Here is a 24,597-nt window from a genome sequence, read left to right on the forward strand (position 1 = left end):
GATCAGGGTGCACTCTCCCGAGCAAGTCCTGGATCGTCTGTACGTCACCTGCCACTCCCTTCACAAGCTGGGCTTCTCCCTGAACTTAAAGAAGTCTCATGTGACACCTACCCAGCGGCTCCAGTACATCGGAGCGGTGCTCGACACATCACTGGGGCAGTGTTCGCCTCCCCAGGTGAGGGCTCATTACATTCTGCAGATGTTGGACAAGTTTCAACGTGCCCAGAGTCTCCCGGCGTTCGAGTTTTTGAGGTTGCTCGGCCTCATGGCATCCTGCATTTTCCTGGTGCCAGAGGCCAGGCTGCGGATGAGATCTCTGCAGTGGGCTCTCAAGATGCAGTGGTCGCAGGTCTCCGGCTGGATGTCGGATCGCGTTCAGATTCCGCCCCCCGTCGCCCAGGACCTTCTGTGGTGGGCCGTGGAAGGAAATCTGTTTAAAGGGGCTCTGTTTTGGCAACCGTGGCTGGAGGTGAGGATCGTGACGGACGCATCCCTCACGGGGTGGGGAGCTCATGCCAACGAGCTGTTCAGCAGCAGTTGGTCTCCGTCGGAGTCCAGACTCCACATCAATCTGTTGGAGCTGAGGGCCGTCAGGCTTGCCCTGAAGGCTTTTCTGCCATCTGTACAGGGGAAGAATGTCCTGATTCTGATGGACAATACAGTGACCATGCACTACCTCAACAAAAATGGGGGGGGGCAGGGTCACTCCCATTGTGCAGGGAGGCGATGCAGCTCTGGTTCTGGGCCATCCAGCAGGAAATTTTGATCTCGGCAGTTCATCTGGCCGGAGAGACAAACGCGACGGCGGACGCTCTGAGCAGGCAGAGCACAGTCTCTCACGAGTGGGAACTGGCTCAGGAAGTTCTGTTGGAGATCTTTGCCCTTTGGGGAATCCCGCAAGTGGATCTCTTCGCCACCAGTGTCAACCGGAAGTGCGAAGATTCTGCTCATGGGAATTTCCTCCAAGAGGAGCCTTAGGGGACGCGTTCGTAGTGGAGTGGTCCTTCTCACTTCTGTACGCGTTCCCTCCAGTCCCCGTCATTCCGCAAGTGTTGCCGAGGTTACGGAGGTTTGTTTCCCGGATGATCCTCATTGCTCCGGCATGGGCCAGGAGAGCGTGGTACCCGGACCTTCTAGACCTGTCCATCTGCTGTCCATAGTCTTCCCTACCAAGACGATCTGCTCTCACGGGAGGGGGGTTGAGTTCTCCATCCAGAGGTCAGGTCTCTTAGCCTTCATGCTCGGTATCTGAAAGGCTGAGGTATAAGGATTGGGACCTCCCTGAAGATGAGATGGAGGTGTTGCTTTCGGCCAGAAGGCCCATAACGAAATCCCTGTACCGTTGCCATTGGAGGAAGTTTTACGACTGGTGCAGGGTGCAGAATGTGGATCCTTTTCAATGTTCAATTCCTTTGGTTTTGTCTTTTGTGTTTTCTTTAGCCCACAAGGGCCTGCAAGTAGGTACCATTAAGGGGTACCTGGAGGCGCTGTCGATATTTAAGCGCTCGTCTGAGGAATGTTCTTATTTTAAGATCCCCTTTGATTTCTCAGTTTCTAAAAGGGCTAACTAATGTGTTTCCTCTGTCACCTTTCCAGGTGGCGGGATGGGATTTGAATTTGGTTTTAAAGTTCCTAATGGGAGCTCCGTTTGAGCCTTTACATTCTTGCTTGCTGAGACACTTGTCCTTTAAGACTGTATTTTTGGTTGCGGTTACTTCCGCACGCAGAGTGAGTGAGTTGCGGGCACTCTCCGCCAAGGCACCTTTCACAGTGTTCCATAAGGACAGGGTTGTCCTTAGGGGTCGTCCTCCTTTCTTCCGAAGGTCGTGTCGGAATTTCATTTAAGCCAGACGGTGGTTCTTCCGGCCTTCTATCCACCTCCGCATCCTGGTAAGGAAGAGGAGAGGCTCCATAGGTTGGATCCTAGAAGAGCTTTGAGTTTCTATCTCTCACGGATGTCCCGGGTCAGAGTGGATGATCAGCTCTTTGTTGGTTACGCTGGTAGGCGTTTAGGTCAGACTGTTAGCAAACAGACCTTGTCCAGATGGATCATTTTGACAATCTGTTACCGGTTGGCGGGTAAGGACCCTGCAGTAGGCTTACGGGCTCACTCTACTAGGGGTGTGGCTGCCTCCACGGCTCTACAGAGGGGCGTTCCGATTCGCAGTATTTGCGAAGCAGCCACGTGGGCTTCTGTCCATACCTTTGTGAGGCACTATTCCCTAGACTCTACCCATGGGCAAGATTTGGTCTTTGGTTAAGCAGTCCTATATTCTGCAATTTGATTGGGCATTCTAAATTGATGAATTTGTAAATTCTTTTCCCACCTCCATACGTTGGTACTGCTTTGGGAGTCTGTCAAAGATGTGGAATACGTCAGAGGACACAATCCCATCGAAGAACAAGTTACTTATCTTACCTGGTAACGTTCTTTCGATGGGATGTTCCTCCGACGTATTCCACATTGTACCTTCCCAGCCTGCCCCTCTACAGAATTTCTTATGCGATTGCAGCTTACGTTTCCGCAAGGCTTTCTGCAGTCATACTGGCAGGTGGTTGGTGCCGCACGTTCTGGGGAAAAAAACTACAACTGAGGCTGTGGGTGTCGTGCGTCCTAGATATAACATCCGGTGACGTCGACGGAGGCCCTCGAGGGAGTGTATCAACGTCATTGATGCAGGACGCTTACGCCAAAAAAGTTTTCCGAAGCAGCACAGCTGTAGTAATTGCTATCAAAGATGTGGAATACGTCAGAGGAACATCCCATCGAAAGAACGTTACCAGGTTCAGTTTCCCGCTGGTTTTAGAGGGTCACAAGGGACATGTTCCCAGGAAATGGCTGCTACCCCCACAATAGAGGAATATCCGGTTGAGCCGGCGTTTTCTCGTTTTTGCCTCTGAAAAAGGGCCACGCATGACACTTAATTGCATGGGTTCATCAGAAGACTCCTTCACCGGGTGAACCGGAGTAGATGGGACAGGAATTGGTCGGTAGAGCCACTCCCCTGTCTTCCGTCATTCTACATGGCGCCTCAAATAGTGGTCTATGCTAATAACCTGCTCGATTAAACCTTGCAAGGACTCGGGTTCTGGAGTATGGACAAGCTCATCCTTGTATTCTTCACAATGCTCTCTTCTAAACACTGTTGCGTTACTTCTAGCCATCGGGAATCCGCTGTGAGTTTCCGGAAGTGACTGAAGTATGTGATGCGATCTGAATGCCCTAGTTTCAAATCGAGGTGCAGGTTCTCTGCAGCAGGTTCTCAGCAGTCGCAGCTAGATTAGGGGATTGAAAGACCACCAAAAAAAGCCTTTTCAAACTGACCAAAGTTCTCTAATATTGGACTATTGGCTGATGCACAAGAAGCCACCCAGGCCAAGGCGCTACCCGTTAAGTTACTCATTATAAAGCCTTACAGAATTCCATTCATTTTCTTGGTTCACTGTCATATATTAGAGTGTAAGTGTACGCCATTGTTCTCAGCCAATGCTAAAGCAGGATCACGATGTATGGTGCCACGTAAAAGAGTGTTCTCTTGTTTTAGAGCAGCAACCTCCAGTCTGAGGGCTTGTGCTTCCGCACACAATTCTTGTACGGCTTCCATGGGCTCAAGGGGTTGTTGGCGTCTTAATCTGTCAAATACCTGGTCTCTTTGTTGCTGAGTCCGAAGATGGAAAAGGCTTCTCTCTGGGATGTCCCGGCGATCCAGTGCTACTGTATAGAAGATGGTGCAACGCAGGGACCAGCCCCAGGATCATCTCCCTGTGATATGGACAGAAAAAGGAACCTGGAAGTTGACTCCCTATGCCACAGACAGCTCCCCCGGATTGTCCTGGCGTAAGGACAGTGCCAGGCACTGGCTGAGGGAGCCCTATGGTATAAACAGCAGCCAAACCGGTGGTAACAGCTGCAGGCAGGTTGCAGGATGAAGGAAGGCTCCAGAACTCGGCGAATAAGGAGGCATCAAAGGTACCCAACAAGAGGCGAGGCAAGGCAAAGGCTGGGCAAAGAAAAGCGAAAGCAAACGAGACAGCCACTGAGTAGGGGGGTTTTGAGCAGAAGCAGGGAAATGGAGAACCGGTATAAACTGGTGGACACGAGCAGGATGCAGAGAAGAAACGGAACAGGACAACAACCAAAAGGTATCTGGGAGCATACAGAGCACATTAAGATGTGTCTGTTTGTGGGAGCAAGGTGTTTAAATATCCTGGCAGTTCGAGAGCCGCAGCAACAGGATCCGATGACTCTCTTGGAGCTGCGCATTGTGTGTGAAGACACTGTGCTCCCGCGCACGCTCCCTGATCCAAACATGGGGGGCCACTGGAGGCCATTGCGCATTTGGGTCTGCCTCTGCATTGACCATCAGTACTGCTACCTTGAGTGCCGGGTTCCCCTGGTCGCAGATGCCATTGTGGCTACAGCGGCCACGTGAGTACCAGCAGGGCGTGGAGGTGACATGCCGAGCACATGACAGTTTCTTTTGATCTACCAGTGGAGTGTTAATACTCCTTGCCCAATTCTATCTCTTCCATTACCCATAATATCTTTAATAGTGCACCAACCTGGTCTGTGTTTTTACAATCTGGTTCTCCCTAGGGAGCAGGTAGCAACAGTCCATAGGTCCGGGAACCACCCAGTGATGAAAAGGATGTCCCTAGCAACAATTCTGCAAGGACCCAGAGGACGCAACTAAAGGACTGGGGAGAACCATGTAGAAAATGCCAGGGCAGCAGTGGTACCCTAGGATTCCGGTGCAAGTAGGCGGAGAAAGGGTTGTTGCTTCGCTGAATGTTTGCGGCATAACAAACGGAGGAATTCCAAATATCCAGAAATCAGAGAAAACTGAAGTATCCAGGAGCCCAGGTTGTTTCCCAGTCACTGATTCGAAGTCCACACACCAGATGCAATCCAACCAGGAGGCTGGGTCATGCACAGCAGGCAGTCTAAAACAAATGCACCAAAACACAAGGGAAAATCCACGTTCAAGTCCAGGAAACTAAATACTGTTCTACACAATGAGTAATCCAAAAGAAAACGAGCAACAAGGATAAATCTACAGGTAGCTCTGGTTCTCGCTGTGTATCTTAGCTACAGCACTTCCTGACTGGGAGGCTGCAACCTCCCATTGAAGCATCACTGACCTCGCCACGTCTCATTATGTGACTGCACCCGGGAATGGGAGTCCTGTAAATGGGGTTGATGCATCAAACCCCATGGAAACCACCACCGGGCAAAGCGCATTAGCGCTGGCATGCTCCGATGCCTGACTTCAGGAGAGGAGAACGTGACCGTGGTACAAACCAGACCTAATCGAGCATGGCGTCTGCAAGGCACAATTCCCTAACCTTGTAGGAAAGTAACCACTGGATGGAGTAAGGACTGCTTTAGGAATTCCCAGAGGGAGTTTAGTTGGATATGGCCACATGCCTTTGCAGCTTTTTTACTCTGTTGGCGACTGTTTCAACCTGTTTACTATCTAGAAACTGGGTCCTAAGGGCGGAGGGGTTAGGTAGGAGGTGCTTTCAGATGATCGCCAGAGAGGGAGGGGCGGCTGTAGAGCTCAATCCAAGTTAAATAAAAATCTGTGAGTTGTCAGTAAGTGTTTCTTGAACCATCTGTGTGTCCCTCTAACACTCCTCACCCTTGTTGTTCCTACCTAATCTAGAAGGTACCAATGCTGAGAATGATCAGTTCCTTAACCTTGCCTGTTAACTTTTATTCTCCACCTCACTCACATTATAGTGGGCACTATATAAATTACCAATGAATAAATGTGACTCTTTGGGCAGCCACAGGGACCTGAGGGATATATCCACATGAGTGCCGCTGAAAGAGGGAGCCTGGATACCTCTGAGTAACAAAGGACTGAACTTGGGACAGAATTTGGCTTTTCTGCAGAACAGTAGCAGAACATGCATGTAGGAACTATAAAAGTGCAATAAACCGATTTACAATGTTGCATGTGGCTCTTTCAGATGTCCTTTTTCTTGAGGGGGCGGGGTGTCGTTCTTTAAAATGCAATGGTTCTCTTTGATACAATCATAATAAAATGTTTGCCTTTCTACTCGGGACAGAATAGAGTTTTTGTGATAAGCCATCAATAGTTTCTGTACAGACCCCCCATATAGTATAGTAACTTCCTGCTGTTTGTATGTTTTCTAGTTTTATGTATGGAGAATTGACGGACAAGAAGACTATTCAGAAGGTTAGGCAGACATTTGATAACTACGAGTCCACCTGCTTTGAAGTTCTTCTATACAAGAAAAACAGTATGTATCCCTCTTCCGCATAGGACCTCAATAACCTGTTGAGTGAGGTGATTTACTGGAGTGCATTATGCAAAGTTCACTTTTAAACATTGGTCAGACGAGTTCACAGCAAATGTAAATATTGAAGAATCTGAAAATTAATGTTTGAAAATGAAAACCCTTAAATAGTCGGCACACTGTGAATTAAGGCCATCTTTGACCCAAGCTAGGTAACTAAGCTTGTATTGTATCATTAATTGGCACTCTGAAACATTTTCCACTATACTGCTCTGTCCTGTTTCCAGCCACCTTCAGGTTTTGGTGAAGTTTACTTGCTGGCGTTTCAATGCTCAATGGGGACCAGCCGTGGAATGATTAACTGAATGTGCAACATTTCTTAAGGATCCTAAATACGGATGGGGGACTTTGTAGTCATGCTACTGTTCCAGACCTCAGAGTTGCCTTTAAGCTTTTGGACTTCTGAAAGCCCTAGAGCAAGAAGGGACCTTACAGCTGAATCACCTTGCAGGCAGTGGGCTCTCAATCCTTTCATCATTATTGGCCTCGTCAGGGCGTGGCCTTCAGGGGGGTTGGGGGGTGGTCTGTTTTTTTACCCCAGGCAGTCTGACTCGGTCTGTCTGCTGTTGCTCTCGCAAGGAGGAACTGCAGAGAGGAGATCTGGGATGTTTAGTTTCAGATAAAGATTTGATCAGTGCGATGACACTTGGTTCAGCTCCTCCGATGTCTCTTTTCCATTCTGCAGGAACTCCAGTTTGGTTTTATATGCAAATTGCACCCATAAGAAACGAACATGAGAAGGTGGTTTTATTCCTGTGCACTTTTAAAGACATTACGCTCTTCAAACAACCTATTGAAGATGAATCGGCAAGAGGTAGGTTTTGTTTAATGCTTTGTAGTTTTTGAGGTCCACTTGTGCATGATTAGTGCTTTACTCTTTGACACAGAAATGTTGATGGAAGGCCTAGCTCAATGTGGGTGTAAGAGGGGAGTAGATTGAGAACAATTTATTACAATGCAAATGTAATGGAAACATCCTGAAGTTAACTGTTCAATAGTGAAAGCTTCTTATAAAAGCTCAATATGCTGTCTACTTGTTTTGCTTAGGCAGAACCCAACATGTTTCCTTCACTGGCCACAGCTGGCCTTAGAATCACAAAGCCATAATCCCATTCACTCATGCATAGCTGGATTGGAAAATGATACACTCTGAATCAAATATTAGTAGACTACACATCTACTTCCCCTGAGTAAAGGCATGACTTCTTTTTAATTGTAATTGAATTAACAATTTTTTCAAAAGAGAACATTTAACATCACTACATCCGCTTCATCCAATCAAAAGGAGAAATGAAAAAAAGGAAAAGATGGGTTCGGGAGTACATCTTCAGTGGGAGTCTCCTGAACGAGAATTTTTTTAAAATAATAGACTTCATCACGGAAACTGAGGCAATGGTCGTTTTGGTTTGCTCTCCACATATGAGAGTACTCCAACAATCCTCTGTCCATTGTGGCATGTTTATTCAGTATTGGTGTCAAGTGTAGCTCTCTGAGGCTCCCATCTCGTGCAGGTCCTCAACAAGTGCTTGATCGATTTGGTCTCTCCAGTTGGTGCACAGATCCGACAGGTTTTTGAGATGGATCTTCCTTGAATGCACTTAGTTTTGTTGGTGTTTAACAGGCTTAATCTCATTCTGATGAAGATGTCTCTAAATGATCTATCAGAAATCTTTTCAGATAGCCTCTCTGATGGTTCAATTATATTGGAATTGCAGGCAAGTTCTCCGCCAAACTACTTTTACTATCTTTCTCAGTTGTTTTGATCCAATCAAGTTCGAAGAGCTTTTTTTGATTCTCAAACGATTCGTGACCAGATCCATTTCTGAGCAACCAAGTTCCTCTAGTTTTTATTTGGCACTTGCTAACCCAAGTGTTCAAGATCCTGTTTGAGGTTTTAGAAATTTTGTTGTGAATCACTTCAAATATTGTTGCACAGAAAGGAGGCAATATTTTTCGATATAAGTTTAGTGCCTTCCATTCCACAATCGTTTTGAGTGAAGCTAGAGCGAGCTAATTTCTAAGTCTGACAGTTCCAGCTGAGTTTGGTAAGTTTAGGACCGATCGCCAGAACTTATCTTCCAGTGTTGACCAGATTTCTATTGGCATATGGATCAGACCTTCAGCACCATATGTTATGGTCGGAACCACCTCGTTCCTGTAAAAGTTAACTAGACTGATGATGGAAAACCTTCCAAGTCTTTTGTCCATCAAGCGACCCTGTGATTCAAAACTGTGACCTTGTTCTTTAGGAAGTCTTGAGCCGGTGCCTCTGTGGGGCTGTTGTTGAAGATGACTCCAATGGAATCTAATTCCTCAATCTTTTTGTCACCCTGAAACCAACTTGGTTTGCTCTTTCTCTGTTTTGCCTTTTGGAGGCAAATGATTTTGGTTTGGTTTTGGTTTTGTTTTCATTTATCTCCAAGCTGTTTTCGAGCAAGTAACAGTAGAGGCTGTCTAATTGTCTTTAAGGCCTACTACGGTTTGATAGATCAGAAGCCCGTTTGAAAGAGATCAAACCAGCCCTTGATAGTAATCCAGCGGGTTAGTTTGGCGAGTAAGAAGGATCCAAAGATTTGGCCTATGCCATCCAGTAACGCAATTGGGTGGTAGTTTTGGGGTTCGTCTTTTTTCCCCTTTTTGAAGATGGGCACGATCATGGCTGTCTTCCATGAACGGGGGATTTGATGCGTTCTGCAGATTTTGTCAAAGATGGCGTTTGTAAAAATCACCCATTCTTCCGGGTTTTCTATTAGCATTGCGTTACTTAGGCCGTCAGGCCCTAGTGCTCTAGATGTAGTGATCTTTTTGATTTTTCAGTTGGATCCCTTCTACACTTATACCCAGATCCCAATATTCAGAACTGGACACTGCAACAGGAGTTAAAGGTGTTCTTCCGTCTTTAAATAGAGTCAATAAGTGTAGTTCTGCTGAGTGTTGTGGGTGGTTGATCTTCTTTTATTAGATGCCAGAAGTCGCTTGAGTTTTTCTTAGTCAGAGCTTTGAGCATGTTCTCTGCATCGTTCTGTAGGACAGTTCTTTTATGTCCAGCTACCCCGTTTTTATACTCTTGGGTAGCATTCTTAGCTTCAGTTTTTAGTTTACTTGAGTTGGACTTAGCTGCAGCTTTTTTGAGACGTCTAACGATTTTGCGTTTTTCTACTAGCACCTTGTCGTAGCAGTGCTGCAACACTTGATCTGGGACTTTCCTGTTTGATTTATTGGATTTGAAGTAGTCGAGTAGGGCCACGAAATCCACCTGGTTTTTGCCTTTGGTCACATTCCCTCTGCTTGATGGCGTAACATATTTCCCAGTTATTACTTTTATGCCATTTGGTTTCATCCGAAGTCGGTTGCCACCATTGTTTACCACAACGTCTGCTCCCATCATTGGCCTCAGAGTTTCAAGTCCCCTTGTAAAAGTCACCAGTCTCAAGTTATGATCGCTGTTTTTAGTTTGAATGATCTCATGCTCCAATATAATGTGCCAATTCAATGGAGACAAACACGTGGTCCATGTCGGCTGCCTGATCTCCTTGCCGACCAAGTTGGAATTGTGGGTTTTGTCACTGGACAATTCGACTCAGTACAGACCAGGCTCCTTGGTCTCATGGCTGCTGACCAGAGTTTCTATCTTTGTTCTTGAAATGGGTTTAATTTATGTTTGATTGTAATGTGATTGGATGGACCGCAGGCAGCATTTAGGTCTCCACATACTAAAAATAGTGGGATGTCGTATTTTAGTAGAGCCATATCAATTGTTGAAGTTATCAGTTTCATGAAGTCTCCATTTGAGGTCAACTCAGGGTTCCAGTGACAATTAATGACTATCAAGTTCCGGGTGTTTTCTCTGTCTTCAGAGATTCAACCGTTGTCCAGTCGACTCGGATTGCCAGAAGCAAAAGGTCACAGATCAACACTTGTACAGATAGGCCTGACCCAGACTTTATTGCCGTTAGGAGACCAGAGGTGGGCCGGTCTTTGGGTCCTTTCTTTGCTGGTGCCGGTCTTGTGTCATAGCTATCCATTAAGGGGGGATGAGCAACCACGTTTCTTGGAAACAAAGAATGTCAAACACTCCCAGATTTAAGTCACTAGGTGCTGTCAGATGTTTAAATCCCCTTGTATTCCAAGAGCCTAATTTTAGCTCTTTGCTGTTCATAGAATTTGTGGTTGTGAACTTGTTTCCCTGATGACATTCTCGAGTTGCTATTCAATCTGAGTCCTTGAGTGGACTTTTGATGTCAAAAACACCATAGGGGAGGAAAGTGTCGACACACTCCCCCGAACCACAGAAGCCGAATGAAGTCGACCCACCACCCGTGGTTGGCACAGATACCTGATATTCAAAACACAGGATACCACGTGGCAGCCAATGGGGGGGGAAGAGGTTTAGGGAGAGGTTGTGGACGGGGAAGAGGATGTTAAGGGAAACCGGATAGAGGGTTAGGAAACACCTAAACAGGATAGGATAGGGGGAAGAACTGGAAAAAACCCTACACTGTCTAATATGTAGATCGTATTACCATGAAACATAACACACACATAGGTCACCACTGTGATAAGCTGTTGCTAATTAAAGACAGCTGGCCAACGCGCATGGAAAGGACTACGAATTGTCAAATGGGCTGCTGGGAAATGTAGTTTTTCCAACCCCATGTACCAATACTTGAGCTCTTTTCAGATTTAAAAACCTCCTCTTTCGCCTCCACCACCCCATATTCCTGACATTACCTCCTCTCCCAGGGCCCTTCCAGGTGCTCGGTCTATCAGAATGTTGCCGATGCAATTGTCTGACCAATCTTGGAGCATGTACCTCAGCTGCGGGTTCCCAAGAACAATATTCTGGTCCATACCCTTTCCACTAAATTGGATACCAAAATCGTTGATTCCTTTTTTTAACATCCAGAATACTCTGCACTTCACATTCCTCTCGGCCATCTGTCATGATTGCTGGGGGTCACTTCGTAGTCATGCCTGGAGCTGCAGGTTTAAGTAAAGAGACATGGAACACTGGGTGTATATGTAAAGATGCAGGCAAACGCAATTTCATAGCAGTTGCTGATATACATTTGCAAATCTCATACGGCCCAATGAACCGAGGTAGACATTTTCGTGATCCTATTAAAGACAAATAGCGAGTAGATAACCAAACTCTGTCCCCCACTTTATATTGAGGACCTTCCTGTCAGTGCTTGTCAGCCTATCTTTTGTATTGTCTCTTGGTTCTCTCCAGATTTTCTTGTGCCTTCCGTCTAGCCTGTAGAAGCAACTGTTTGTGCTCCTGTAACACTGGCATATTCCCTATTTCCGGCAAATCTTCTGGTATCGTATTTTGTTCATGACCATATAAACATTCATTAGGTGCCATGCCCAAGGAAGTAAGGTAGGTATTGTTATAAGTAAATTCCGCTAACCATAAAGCTTGCACCCAAGAGTTCCAACCATCACTCAAATAGCCCGTAAATATTGTTCAAGTGTTTGATTCACTCTCTGTGTCTGCCCATCTGTCTGGGGGTGATAACTGGTGGAAAGAGCACAATTAATTCCCAATACTCGACAAAAAGCATGCCAAAATCTGAAGGTAAATTGCGAACCTCTATATGAGACAATGCTTTTTGGTAATCCATGCAGCCTTACAACATGTTGTAGAAATAACTCAGCCAATTTGCCTGCCCCAGGTATTCCTTCACAAGGAATGAAGTGAGCTTGTCTTGACAGAAAATCTACCACTACCCATATGGTGTCATATTGCTCATCAGGTAGCAGATCAGTAATAAAATCCATAGAAATGTGTGTCCATGGTTGGTCAGGAGTAGCTAATGGCTGTAGTAAACCTCTTTTTCTAACATGCTCTCCTTTGTTCCGTGCACAATTCTCATATAATTCCACATATTTATTCATATCTTGTTTCAAGGAGGGCCACCAAAAGTATTTTTCCAAAATGGTCTGCATTGTTCTCAACCCTGCGTGTCCCGCTAAAGGAGATTGATGACACCAGAATAAAGCCTTGTCTTGTAACTCTTTCGTTGGTAAATATAATCGCTTCTGATGATAGGGCAACCCCTTTCGTATAATGTGTGCCAGATGACTGTTCCGCCACTGTGCTAACTGCCGTGATGTTAAAGCCTTCTTGACTAAGTCTGTGACTTGTGTGGTAATGGCCCCAACAATTTTAACTGGTGAGATAACAGTTTTAACTTTACCTACTGGATGTTCCAAATTTTGTTGTCTAGAAAGCGCATCTGCCTTCCCATTTTTACTACCAGGTCTAAAAGTAACCACAATCAAATTCGTTAAAGAATTGAGACCATCGCAATTGTTTTGGACTAAGTGTGTGGGATGTCTTGAAATATTGCACATTTTTGTGGTCAGTTTCCACCACCACCTGATGTCTAGCACCCAATAAGTACTGTCTCCACTCAAGGAATGCTTCTCGAATTGCCAACAACTACTTATCAGTTATAGAATAATTTTGCTCACACCCTGACAACTTTCTGGAGTAAAATGCAACCGAGTGCCATATTTCTTTTTCATCTTTCTGTGACAGAATAGCGCCCATCGCCACATTGCTAGCATCTGTCTCAACTTGAAATACTCTTTCTGTGTTAGGATGTTGTAACACAGGAGCAGTAGTGAAGGCTACTTTCAACTTCTGAAAGGCATTTTCCGCTTCATCACTCCAAGTAAATTTCACGGCTTTTTTTAACAAATGCGTGATGGGAGTGACTATGTTAGAGAAATTGCTTATGAATCGCCTATAAAAGTTGGCAAAGCCTAGAAAGGATTGTATATCTTTGATGCATTGCGGCGAAGGCCAGTCTCTAACTGCCTGCACTTTCTTAGGGTCCATCACAATGCCTGTATTAGTCAAAATAAATCCCAAAAATTCCACCTGTGTTACATTAAAGGCACATTTCTCCACTTTGAGACATAATTGACAATCCTATAATCGTTGCAATACTGTTTTTACATGTCGCACATGCTGCTCTGGAGATTCAGAATAAATCAAGATATCGTCAATATAAACAATAAGAAAAACATCAATGAACTCCTGTAAAACTTCTTGCATAAAGAACTGAAAAGCAACAGGAGCATCACATAAACCAAAAGGCATTACAAGGTATTCAAACAAAACAAACTTAGTTCTAAAAGCTGTCTTCCACTCATCCCCCTCCTTAACCCGTATCAAATGATAAGCTCCTCTCAAATCCAACTTGGTGTAAATCTTAGCGGACCTCACTTGGTCCAACAAAACTGAAGTCAATGGCAACGGAAATCTATTCTTGATAGTTACCTTATTTAAGGCCCTGTAGTCAGTACAAGTACGTAAATTCCCTTCTTTCTTGGGAACAAAAAATAAAGGTGAGGAGACCGGGGATCTGGAATGCCTAATAAAACCCTTGGTCAACATTTCATCTAAATATTCCCGCAAATACTGATTTTCTTTTTCTGTAAGTGCATAAATTCTGCTGCAAGGTAATTTTGCTCCGTCCTCCAAATCTATTGCACAATCATAAGGTCTATACGGAGGTAACTGCTCAGCCAGTCTCTTGTCAAAAACATCACTAAACTCTCTGTATAGTGCAGGAATTCCCTCTGCCACTGCTCCCACAATTTGATCTTCGGACCTCTTTTCAACTAACCATGTCACTGGTCCTGTTTCCGAAGAGATATGCTCTTGGCATTGCTTCTCCTCAAACCACACTGTCCGCCTTACCCAATCAATTCTGGGGTTATGAAGCACCAACCAGGGTATTCCCCAAATTAATCCAAATTGAGGGGCTGCTATTAAATCAAACGTAATTTCCTCCCTATGCCCCTGTCCACAAAATATTTCCAATTCTGCGGTCTGCTTTTTTATAGGGCCTGATACCAAAGCAGAACCATCCACTGACTGCACTCCTTCTGCCTTCCTTTTGTCACACAGAGGCAATCCTAACTGTTCCGCCAAAGTAATATCCACGAAATTACCAGTAGCCCCTGAATCCACCATAGCCAGGACCTCCTGTTTAGTAAGAGCAAAACATAGCGTCACCAATATATACAAGTGCGGAGGTCTTACCCCCCACTGTGTTTGCAACCCATCTGGGGAACTTGATCTCCATTGGGCCTGTCACCTGTGTTCCCCTTAAGGCCGGTCCATCTCTTTCCCGCTTCCTTTGTAGTTCTCACACTTTCTCCACTTTTCTGCAGAGTATTGGGACATGTACGTATAAAATGTCCTGCTTGCCCACAATAGAGACACAGTTTATTCACCTTACGTTGTTCAATCTCTGCTGCTGCCAAGGGTCCTCTTACACTACCAATTTGCATTGGTTCCACTTCACTTGTCCTTCCTCCTCTACTTCTGTCTAACCGTACAAAAGGCCCCATTTCCGGTTCCCTTTTATCTCCTTTCCTTACGTTCATGCGATGAAGCACATCTGCCAAGGCCGGAGTGGTCGCCTCCATTTGGCTCGGGTGGTTCTAAGTAGCCCAATTTGGGGGTGGCTTATTATGTCAAAAACACCATAGGGGAGGAAAGTGTCGACAATTTCCCCCAAACCACAGAAGCCGAATTAAGTCGACCCTCCGCCCGTGGTTGGCACAGATACCTGATATTCAAAACACAGGATACCACGTGGCAGCCAATGGGGGGGAGAGGGTTAGGGAGAGGCTGTGGGAAGGGGAGGTTAAGGGAAACCGGATAGAGGGTTAGGAAACGCCTAAAGTGGATAGGATGGGGGGGGAAGAACAGGGAAAAAAACCTACACTGTCTAATATGTAGATCGTATACCATGAAACATAACACACACATAGGTCACCAAACACGCCCCCTTAATACAGGCCAAATAAGTACCTTAGCTAGTGTATTGGTGCTCTCTAATAGCCCCTTGATACAGGCACATGTAGAAATTACCAGGACATAGAATACATGTATGCAAGCGTAAACTCATGGGATGTGATTCCCAACATGAAGAACATGACACATGGCCCTTTGGGCAAGCATAAGCAACATAAAAACTCATAGAACATATAGGACCAAAGAAGCGAGTTCAACACCAACAGAGAATGGATTCCAACAAACAAATACACTGAGGGAGCAGCCCCTAATCTAAGCTGTATGTTGTACTGCATGCCAGCTTAGTGCCTCCATAGTAGAAACATTCAGTAATCCCTTAGACATGGCCTAATAATAGAGTTCTACCCATATGATATGCTCCTGAAAGTCTTTGTTTATCTTCAAAGAGATAATTATGCAAACATTGCCTCACGTTAATTCACGCAAGCAAACAAACTCATTGAACACTTATCAGTGCATCTGGGAGACTCGCAAACGGTCCCAGACAAAGAATGATGACGCCTTGATAGAAGTGAGGCACCGTTCAGTGTCAGCGCCGGTATTGGAGCAGAGCTTGAACGAGGCGGCTCGAGGCCTCCTTGCACTTCCTGTGCTCTGCCGCTCGTTCTCTCATGGACCGCATAGTTCTCCGTGTGCTGCTGCTACCACATACCCAGAATCCTCTAGGAAGTTTAGAATGTGCGCGAGACCGCACGAACCTCCGGCATGGCTTTGCCTCATGAAAACAATAGCCACACCTGCCGTGTGCCGTTGCCCGTGATAAGCTGTTGCTAATTAAAGACAGCTGGCCAACGCGCACGGCAAGGACTACGAATTGTCAAAGGGGCTGCTGGGTTATTGGTTGACTTTGCATGATTATTCAAATTGAAGAAAAATAAAGGAAAAAAATAAAGGAAAGAGGAAGATTATGTTCTAGTGTACTGTTAAATATGCACAAGCTCCTTTTAGGGATTAAGTAATGAGCTGGGTGTGTTGGTCTCCTTCAATGGTTTGCTTTGGAGCCGAATTTGCATGTCGAGCAAAGGCATACTTTTTGAGGAAAAAGGGTTTGTTATCCATTTTGTTATTATAAAAGATTTGTGGTTTTTCTCTTGGGATAAGGGGCAAATAATATATTTTATATAACGATCTTGATGTGGTTAGTTTCATAGAAAATGGTATAGTTCTTGGTCTGAGTTCAGACCTGTGTGGCATGTGTCCATGATGCAAATCCATTTTGCTTCTCTTTGGCGTAAAATGCGTTCTAGATTTCCTCCTCATGGTGGTAGTTTCAAGAAGTGTGTATCACTGATAGTAGTTTAATATGAAGGTAGACTTGGTCTGTAACGTGTTTTTCTCCAAACTTTAGCACTTTTTTGTTTTCCGCTGAAGCCCCTTTCATTGTGGCAATATTAAACAAAGATGATCTGCACATGTGACCCAAAATAAGACCCTTCTACTTAAATATGTCGCCATTGGCTGATCAGTCGAAGACTGGAGCATTCATATTATTTGAACTGTTTGAACAATTATCGTTATTCAATGGATTAAGGGCTCAGTAGACAGACATTTTGACGTGGTCCTCCTCCAGCCTCCGCCTGTGTCTCAACCTCAACACAAAATCAAAGGCTTGGTCTACTGGAAGTTGGATACAGGTCACCTGATAAGAAAAGGAGATACAGAAAAAAAAGTTCATCATGTCTATAAAAACACAGAAGCATAAAGAGTCCAAAACAGGGATAACCCAGAACAGAGAAGACGGCTAATCAGTTTAATCCAAATAATAATCAAGTGCACTAGACTACAGTTACCCAATAACACCACTCAATGAATTGCAATGAAGTTTTAATTAGTAGGAGCTAAAAAACGTGCAGGAGCTACCTCTGGGGAGCGAAAAGATGGTACATAGCTTTTTGAAAATCTAACTTGACTTAAAATGCAACCATACGCATTTTGTGCATCACATGAAGCTCATTATGCTTTAATTGTATTCTAGATATGCCCGAATGCGTGTTCTACAAATTAGCAAACCTAGTGTTGATACTGCACAGAAATGTTTTCATGGCACTAGTTGGCCTGAGAAGTCAAAAGCAACTCCTGGTAGTTATTGGTGTCACACTAACTATGCTCTCCTAGCCTTCAAGCAGGTTGTAATTCATTCACTGCAGTTGCAATACATGTGCTTTTTAAAAAAAAAAATATTTTTGCAGGTTGGTGCGTCTACCATTTTGTTGCTGGTGCCCAAGGGAGAAGAGCTTTTGCTCTAGGTCTAACTTTGCTTCTGGTCGACTTCCACATCAGTGAGGGGATGTTAATGGGGGCAGGCGTTCTGAAAAGCTTAAATTGGAGGGAGAAAATGAAGTAGTAACAGTTTTGTGTTATCTGTGTTGTACCAATCCACTTGTGCTCTTTTTCCCTTATGCTCCAAGTATTCTTAATAATCCCCATCACCTGCCTTGAAGTGCTACTTCTTTAGAACTACTTAAAATCACTCAATTAAATCTCAGCCAAGCCATTCCTCCAGCGAGGAGGATTCAACACCCGCCAACCCTTTCGCATGCAGTCCTTCTCCTGCTCTCCACAAGGACAGTATAGCACTGGTGATCCAACTGGTGTCCGGACAGGGTTCCCCCAGTGGTTTTCAATCTACACAACAAAGAGTTTTGATGAGGGAAAGGCAAAGGTAGAAAGTATGTTTGCATTGGCTCCCCAGCCTCCCAATGACTCGGCAGTACGGGTCCCCTCCCACAGGAACAGGAGAGCCCAACCATTATACTCGTCCAAGAGAACACCATTCTAGTACTGCGACGAAGAAGCTGCAAGAAGAGACAGTTGGAACAGAAAATTCACACCTGCAACTTTTTACTCCCAGGGAGTATAAAAGGACTAATCCGAGGGCCAGGGAAGCGAGCTGGTAGACAGAGCGAGCTGGAGGATGGAGTGAATGAGGACGTGAACCGGAAACCAGGCCAGGGAGAATGGGACGCCGAAATGCTCGATGGTTCCAAGAAGAGGAAAGCTGTAAAGCTGGAGCCGATGAAGGTCTGAGGGGTGGGTGGTAAGACCCTGACTTCAGACGGGAGGACAGTTGATAAAGGAAGCTGAAGGAAACTGTAAAAATCTTTGCCAGAGAGTCTCTGAATGCAGAGAAACCCGGTAATGAAAGAGACTGAATACTTTGTATCAGAGTGGTCGTGTGTAAGGGCACTCGATATCGAAAGCCTCTGGTAGTGGTGTTGAAAAGAAAGCAATGCAACAGGAAAGCCACTAACCAGGAAACAAGGCTAAAGAAGTTACAGAAGGACACTGTCAGAGTGGTCGCTTATAGAGTTATACGCATTCGAAAGTCTCTGAACATGAAGGAAGCAAAGTGACGGCAGAGGAGCTATGCATGGCATAAATCTGAGAAAAATGGAAATCGTTGAAGCTCCCTGACGGCAGGGGAGCTGTGTGAAAATGAAATAAGAGCAAAACTGAAATTGGAAAAAGGCCATACGAAAACTGGAGCGTGAGTAAGAGCCTCGAAGTGTGTTGACTTAATGAAAGGACTGTTTGTTGAACTTGCCAAAGGGAACAGAGCCAGTAAAAAGGAAAGCATGTCCCCTGTGTTAAATATGGGGTAGGGAACCTTACGAAAAACACATAATGCAAACAATTCATCTAGTGAAATACGAAAAAAGAAAAGGGGGGAAAAAAAACAAACGGGACAAAAGAAAAGAAATAAGGATAATGAAAGCTGAAAGTCAAGGATAGTTGGCAGCTCTTACTGTTACAATATGCAAAATAAGCTTTTATCAATCTAAATTCACTTGTTTTATTCAAGCTTTTTGAAGATGATTGATACCATCTCTAGCAAGGCAAAAGTTACAGATAACCTTGAACCCTGTAGCAGTTGTAACCAAATGTCTTTCTTTGTTAGAGTTAGATTGTTCAGGAAAAATCTGCCTAATAGGTTGCGTCGGATATCCATGACGCTCTGACAGCTCATAATAAGATGGCGGAGCGTTTCCATTTTATGACCGCAGAGCCTGCATTTGTAGTTTCTAATGCTCTTTGGTTTCCTGGCTTCGAGAATTTCTTTTGTCGGGAAGATGTTGAGGCGCAGTCTAAGAAATTGTTGTCGCAGCACAGCGACTTACTCGGATACAACGGAGTTGAGCTACGCTTATTCAGGGCTACACAGTATTTCCCATAGAGTTTAGATGACTTTGCTGACTTGGACGACTCAATCCAGTCCTACTCATACAGACGTTTTTTCACAAGATCAGGATTTTCAATGAGTAGTGATTCTGTAGTGTCTATTGAGTCCAATAGTCCCACGCATTTAATACTCCATTCGACAAATAATTGTGCTTTTCCTGTTTTGAGCGCCTGTCCCAACAACCCAAAGCCGCTATCCGGTGGAGGCAACAGGCATTTGCAGTAGAACGATAGAGTTTTCCAACTAACATAGGTGCTGAGAGAAGTAAGTCCAAACTATTTCCTTATCACCGCCATCAGCATGCAATTAGGGAGATTGAGTACGGCTCTCCAAAAGAGACACTCTAGAATTTGCTACAGTTTCCAACTCAACTGGAGAAAACACTTGGCCCCATAGCTCACAATAGGGACTCCCTTCATGGTGTAAAAGTGTAGCAGGGGAGCCAATGTGAGTTTGCAGTATCTGCGTTTAATCCGTCTTGCCTGGGCTCTTAACATCTTCAATTTACGCCTCAGCACTACTTCTCTTGGGGCTTCACTATAGCGTGTGTTGATCGGTGTTAACAAGTAGAGCATTTCCGTTGTCTCACGAATCTGATCACCATTTATATACCAGCCCTTGAACTTTAAAGATTGGTGCCTTAGCTTACCAAGAATGAGCACCGCTGATTTGGTAGCATTTACTTTCAGATCGTTGGAGGACAGGAAAGATGCCAAGGCATCCAATTATCGCTGAAGCCCAATCGGAGTTTCATCCAAGAGGATAACCTCATCGGCATACAACAATCTGTTCATTGGGGTGCCTGCAATACATGGTGGGAAGCATATCCGTGAAGGCGTCACCCATGTCTGAGATGTACAGTTTGAAGATGGCTGGGGCTAGGCGGCACCCCTGTTTGAGGCCCACTCCTGTTTTAATCGGATTTGTCATGTCACCTTTTTGATTGAGTTTAATCTGAATGTTCGTGTTTGAGTGAAGAGCCTCCATGGCCTCACGTAAATCCGCTGGGCAGCCCCAGTCCCTTAACTTCAACCGGAGCTTATCTCTATTAACTGAGTGAAAGGCTTGTGACAAGTCCACTGATCCAAGGTAAATATTTTTTTTGTTCTTCTTTGCAGTTCTCAGTTTCAGATAGTCGATTAGGAAAAGGTTCAACAATGTTCCAATTCTTTTTTCGAATCCGGCTTGCCAGCCATCCCAATGTTTGGAGTCCCAGCTTCAGTCTGTGAGAAGATTCAGGACCACGTCCACAAAAAGCTTCCCAATAACATCCAAGAGTGCGATAGATCTGTAGTTTGTAGCCACAGACCTATCTCCCTTCTTGAAGATTGGTACAATTATAGATTTTGTCCCATGTGGCTGGAATAGTATGTCTTGATTGCACCAAGAGAAAGGGGCGGTGTAAGAAGGTTGCCCATTCCTCTTGGTGCTGTTTTAGAGTCAAATTCGTAAGGCCATTAGGGCCTGCGGCTCTGGAGTTACTGGAGGTTTTGATTAAGGCAAGAATATCCTCCCTATCAGTCCCAAGCTGCCATCTCAAACACGAGTTCTCTGCGGGCTTTAGAACGTGTGAGTTGGGCTTTGAGAAGAGCATGGAAAAGTGAACCATCCAATCCTTCGCTGAAATGGGGTTGGTAATAAGACTTTGCTGAGGCCTATCCAACATGTTAAAGACTTGCCAAATTTCCCTCTAATTGTTGGATGTGACCAGTTGCAGCATGTGCTCCGCATTAGATTGCATTAGGGATTGTCTATAATGCTTCAACCAGTTGTTATGGCTGTCCTGGTTTTCTTGACTACTGCATATGATACCAGATAAGGATTTTCTTTTTTTTTGTGCGCTCTGTGTTCGATTTAGTTCTTTTTTTTTTTTTCTTGTGTCAACTGCATGGTCGAAGTTATATTTTTGGCAAAATCCCTTGAATCTGCCTGAAACAATGTTTTCACTGTAGATTGTCAGACTGTGTATAGTCTGTCTTCTGGCCTGCCATTATCTTTTAAATCTCTTGATAGTTTTGTTACATGATTGCTTGATAGTCTGTCTATTCCATCCTGACTGGACTTCCAGAATATCTCCTTCCGGTGCGAGCTGTATGTTGGCATCCAATTCGAGGTATAGTTTCAACATGTTGAGATACACTTGTGGTGTATCAATGACTGTCAAGACCACTACGCTAGAATGGAAGTTATCGGAGACGAGGAAGTAGTCCAAAATATTGGATTCAGTCCCTCTCCTCCAGGTGGGGTTTGGTGGAATATTCCCCCGATGTTGAACCATTTAGTAATGAGATGTTTCTTAACTGGAACTCTTTCCTAAACGACAATTCTCGTTGTTCCACTTCTTGTAAGTTGCTAGTGTAATGATTTATGAGGACACCACAATTATTAAAGCAATGAATGTTTAGGTCCCCACATAGGATCACGTTCAAGTTGGAGTTATCAATTATTGCATCGTCAACCTCCTCTAGCAACTGGTCAAGGAAGTTCTTGGCCACTGGATCATTGCAATTCCAGTACAAATTGCACAGGAGAATTGACCTACTGGCGTCATCCTCCCCCGTTTGATATTCCCGCAAGTGGGCTTGAATTAGTGATGAAATGTTTTTTTGACCATACTACTCTTGGACCACAACTCGCCTTAATTGCGCTCAGTAGGCCCGCCATCGGTCTTCCCTTTGGGCCCTTTGTAGCTGGATTGAAAAGGACACCAAAACCCTCAAGTGTTGGTTGAACACGCAGTCATGTCTGCTGGAGACAAATAACATCAAAGTCTCTGAGTCGAATACTGCCTTCTCCCAACAAATGTTTAAAGCCCCGTGTATTCCAGCAGCCCAAATGAACATCGGGCGGGGGTTTGTTGTTTCCTGAGCCCTGGCATTATGATCTTTGGGCCAATGTACTAGCCAGCCAGTCCCAGTTGTCCTCATCCTTAATGTTCATAGGCCCCCGTAGCACACCAACTGAAGTTTTTGACGATTTAGAGTTATTGATCATAATTCTGAACTTTTCATGGGTTTTACTCAGCCTTTCGTCACTTAGTTTTGTTTTTATACTCAAAGGCCAATTACCTTTGCCGTTGCCTTTCTTACCACTCCCTGATCTTGAATTAATGCTATTAGTTTGGCAATTTTTGACTGGCAACCGAGCATCCAGTTTTTCCTCTTCTCCTTTCACGGTCGGAGGTTTGTATGGCCTTTAAAGAAAACCCCCTATTTTTTATCAGGTCCGTGTTTTGCAATAATAGTTTTTCACTTCCGTGGATCCAAGATGCAGTATGACATTGTCATAATTAGAATCATCTGGAAATTCAACTAGTAGGAGATCTTTGTACTGAACCCAGAAAGTGTATTAATACTATGAAAGAGCCTCAAAATATTAGCTCCATTTAAAACAAGGTTATATTGAATACAGAGGATTCTACTTGATAACATGCAAATGGGAGCTTATGTAGTCTCCTTCAAGGCGCTGATCTCATATTTCCTGTTGTCCACTGTGTGATTCCTATTTGACCATTTTGATTGTTTATCCGTTGCCCTGCTATTTTGTTCGAACCTCGTGAATCTTCTCCCCACCAATTGCGGGGTATCCTCTCTAGAGGATCTTTTCATGTGAACTCTGGATACAACTCTTGTGTTGAAACAAAGTATTGCAGTCGAGGTTGGGGGCAATTTTTGTTGATCCTCGCAATCCGAATCACTTGATGTCTCACTGTCGATACCCTCAAAGTTAATGGCCTCCAGTAGAATGCTAGGCGAGGATAGTCAGGCGTCGTTGGTTATCAGTGCCTTAAAGCGGTCTTCCAAGGAAGTATCGATCTCGAGGACCTCATTCCAATCAGCGGAGTACACCGAGAGATTCATCAGATCCTCCAGGTCTACGGAATTTGAAACGTTTTTTGGAATTATGTTGTTTGAGTCAATTGGGATCTTTGTAATTTCCTGTGTAAGTTCAACAGAATCCACGCTTGTAAAAGAATCTTCATTTAGATCCATATTTTGTGGTATTTCTGTCCCATCTTGCTGGTTTCCTTTTTTGTGAGCCAAGTCCTTGAAGTTCTTTATGACTGGAGGTGGACCTTGTTTGCTTTTCCCAGTTTTTCTGGCAAAATTCACATGTTTAGTTTGTTTGTTGTGCTGGGGACATTTCTTTCCCAGGCCAGTCTTTCCTATGGGCCGTTACCTATGTCACCACCATTTATGAAGATGTCATAGGTTTACGAAGATGAAGAGTACACTACTGCAAGTGGCCCAATGGTCTCAATAGTTTCGGCTGGCATGGGGTTGTCCATGACACCCTCAGTCTCCTTTGGGTTCCAGAGATGCCTCCCATCGTCGCCAATCCCTCCATTTTGTCTCTTGGAGGGGGATCTGCTTCGAGGTCCCGGGGACCTGATTGTCCTCCACTCTGAGGTCCCATTCCCCTGGAGGAGGCATGAAGACTTCTGAATGTACTCTCCTGCATGTTCCGTTGCTGGTTGATTTTAGGCTCATCTTATTACCTTCTCAAGAGGTTTTATCAGTACCATCAGGGTTGTCGATTACTATGATGGAACTAGTTGCTGGAATCGGTAAAGTTGTTATAGCACCCGGGTTTGTATCCGTTCCCCCAAGGCGTGCAGGGGTGTTACTTGAGGCTGTGTCAAAAATGGTACCATTTTGGACAAAGCTTGAAATAGTCTCCTTTTTGCCTTGTCTTTAATCAAGGGTTCCAGAATAGACTTTAAAAAGTTGTGTATTCTTCCTGCTTATACTTATTTTCAGTTAGGGCAGAGATGAACCCTTCCACAAAAAACATTTTAGTGTGACGCATAGCAATCAAGGTGGATTGATCTTTTAGTTGATCGACAATGCTTTCGTACAATTTCATAAAGGAACTCCTGGGGACAGAGAATGCTGCAGTCATGTTCGCGTCTACGGTTGCACTCGTAGATGACTTTTCCTCCACCTGGGCAGCGATCATGTCCAATAATAAGTCTTTGTCTGATATAGACACATTAGTCCTCAAGTCAACCTCCGTCGATGTGGAGAGCCTAGAGCGTTTCCTGGGGCCGCTTGCCCCCGGTGAAGGCTGAGGATCTGAAGGCCTTAAATGTATTACTGTGGATGCGTTCCTCTTCCTCACACTGGGCTGGATTTCATCATCTTTGCAGTTGTTCACTCTCTTGTCTGATCGAGGTGGAGAGGTTGGAGTCTTTTGTTTGTCAATGACAAGGGCCAGTTCCTTCTCAACAAGAGGCTCTAAGTTTGAT

At 44.7% G+C, this 24,597-nt stretch overlaps 1 protein-coding gene across 3 annotated transcripts in view; it reads left to right on the forward strand.

The window, feature by feature from the left end:
• The window catches only part of KCNH5 (potassium voltage-gated channel subfamily H member 5), a 628,566-nt gene that overhangs the window by 109,617 nt on the left and 494,352 nt on the right, over positions 1-24,597 (forward strand). For all 3 annotated transcript variants that reach the window (XM_069638250.1, XM_069638247.1, XM_069638248.1), the window contains exons 3-4: positions 6,164-6,270; positions 7,013-7,141. In XM_069638250.1, coding sequence (XP_069494351.1) covers positions 6,164-6,270; positions 7,013-7,141 — 236 coding nt within the window. The remainder of the gene's footprint in view (positions 1-6,163; positions 6,271-7,012; positions 7,142-24,597) is intronic.

The sequence above is a fragment of the Ambystoma mexicanum genome, chromosome 14 (assembly GCF_040938575.1).
Source record: "Ambystoma mexicanum isolate Mex_15411 chromosome 14, UKY_AmexF1_1, whole genome shotgun sequence".
In the NCBI taxonomy this organism is placed as follows: Eukaryota; Metazoa; Chordata; class Amphibia; order Caudata; family Ambystomatidae; genus Ambystoma; species Ambystoma mexicanum.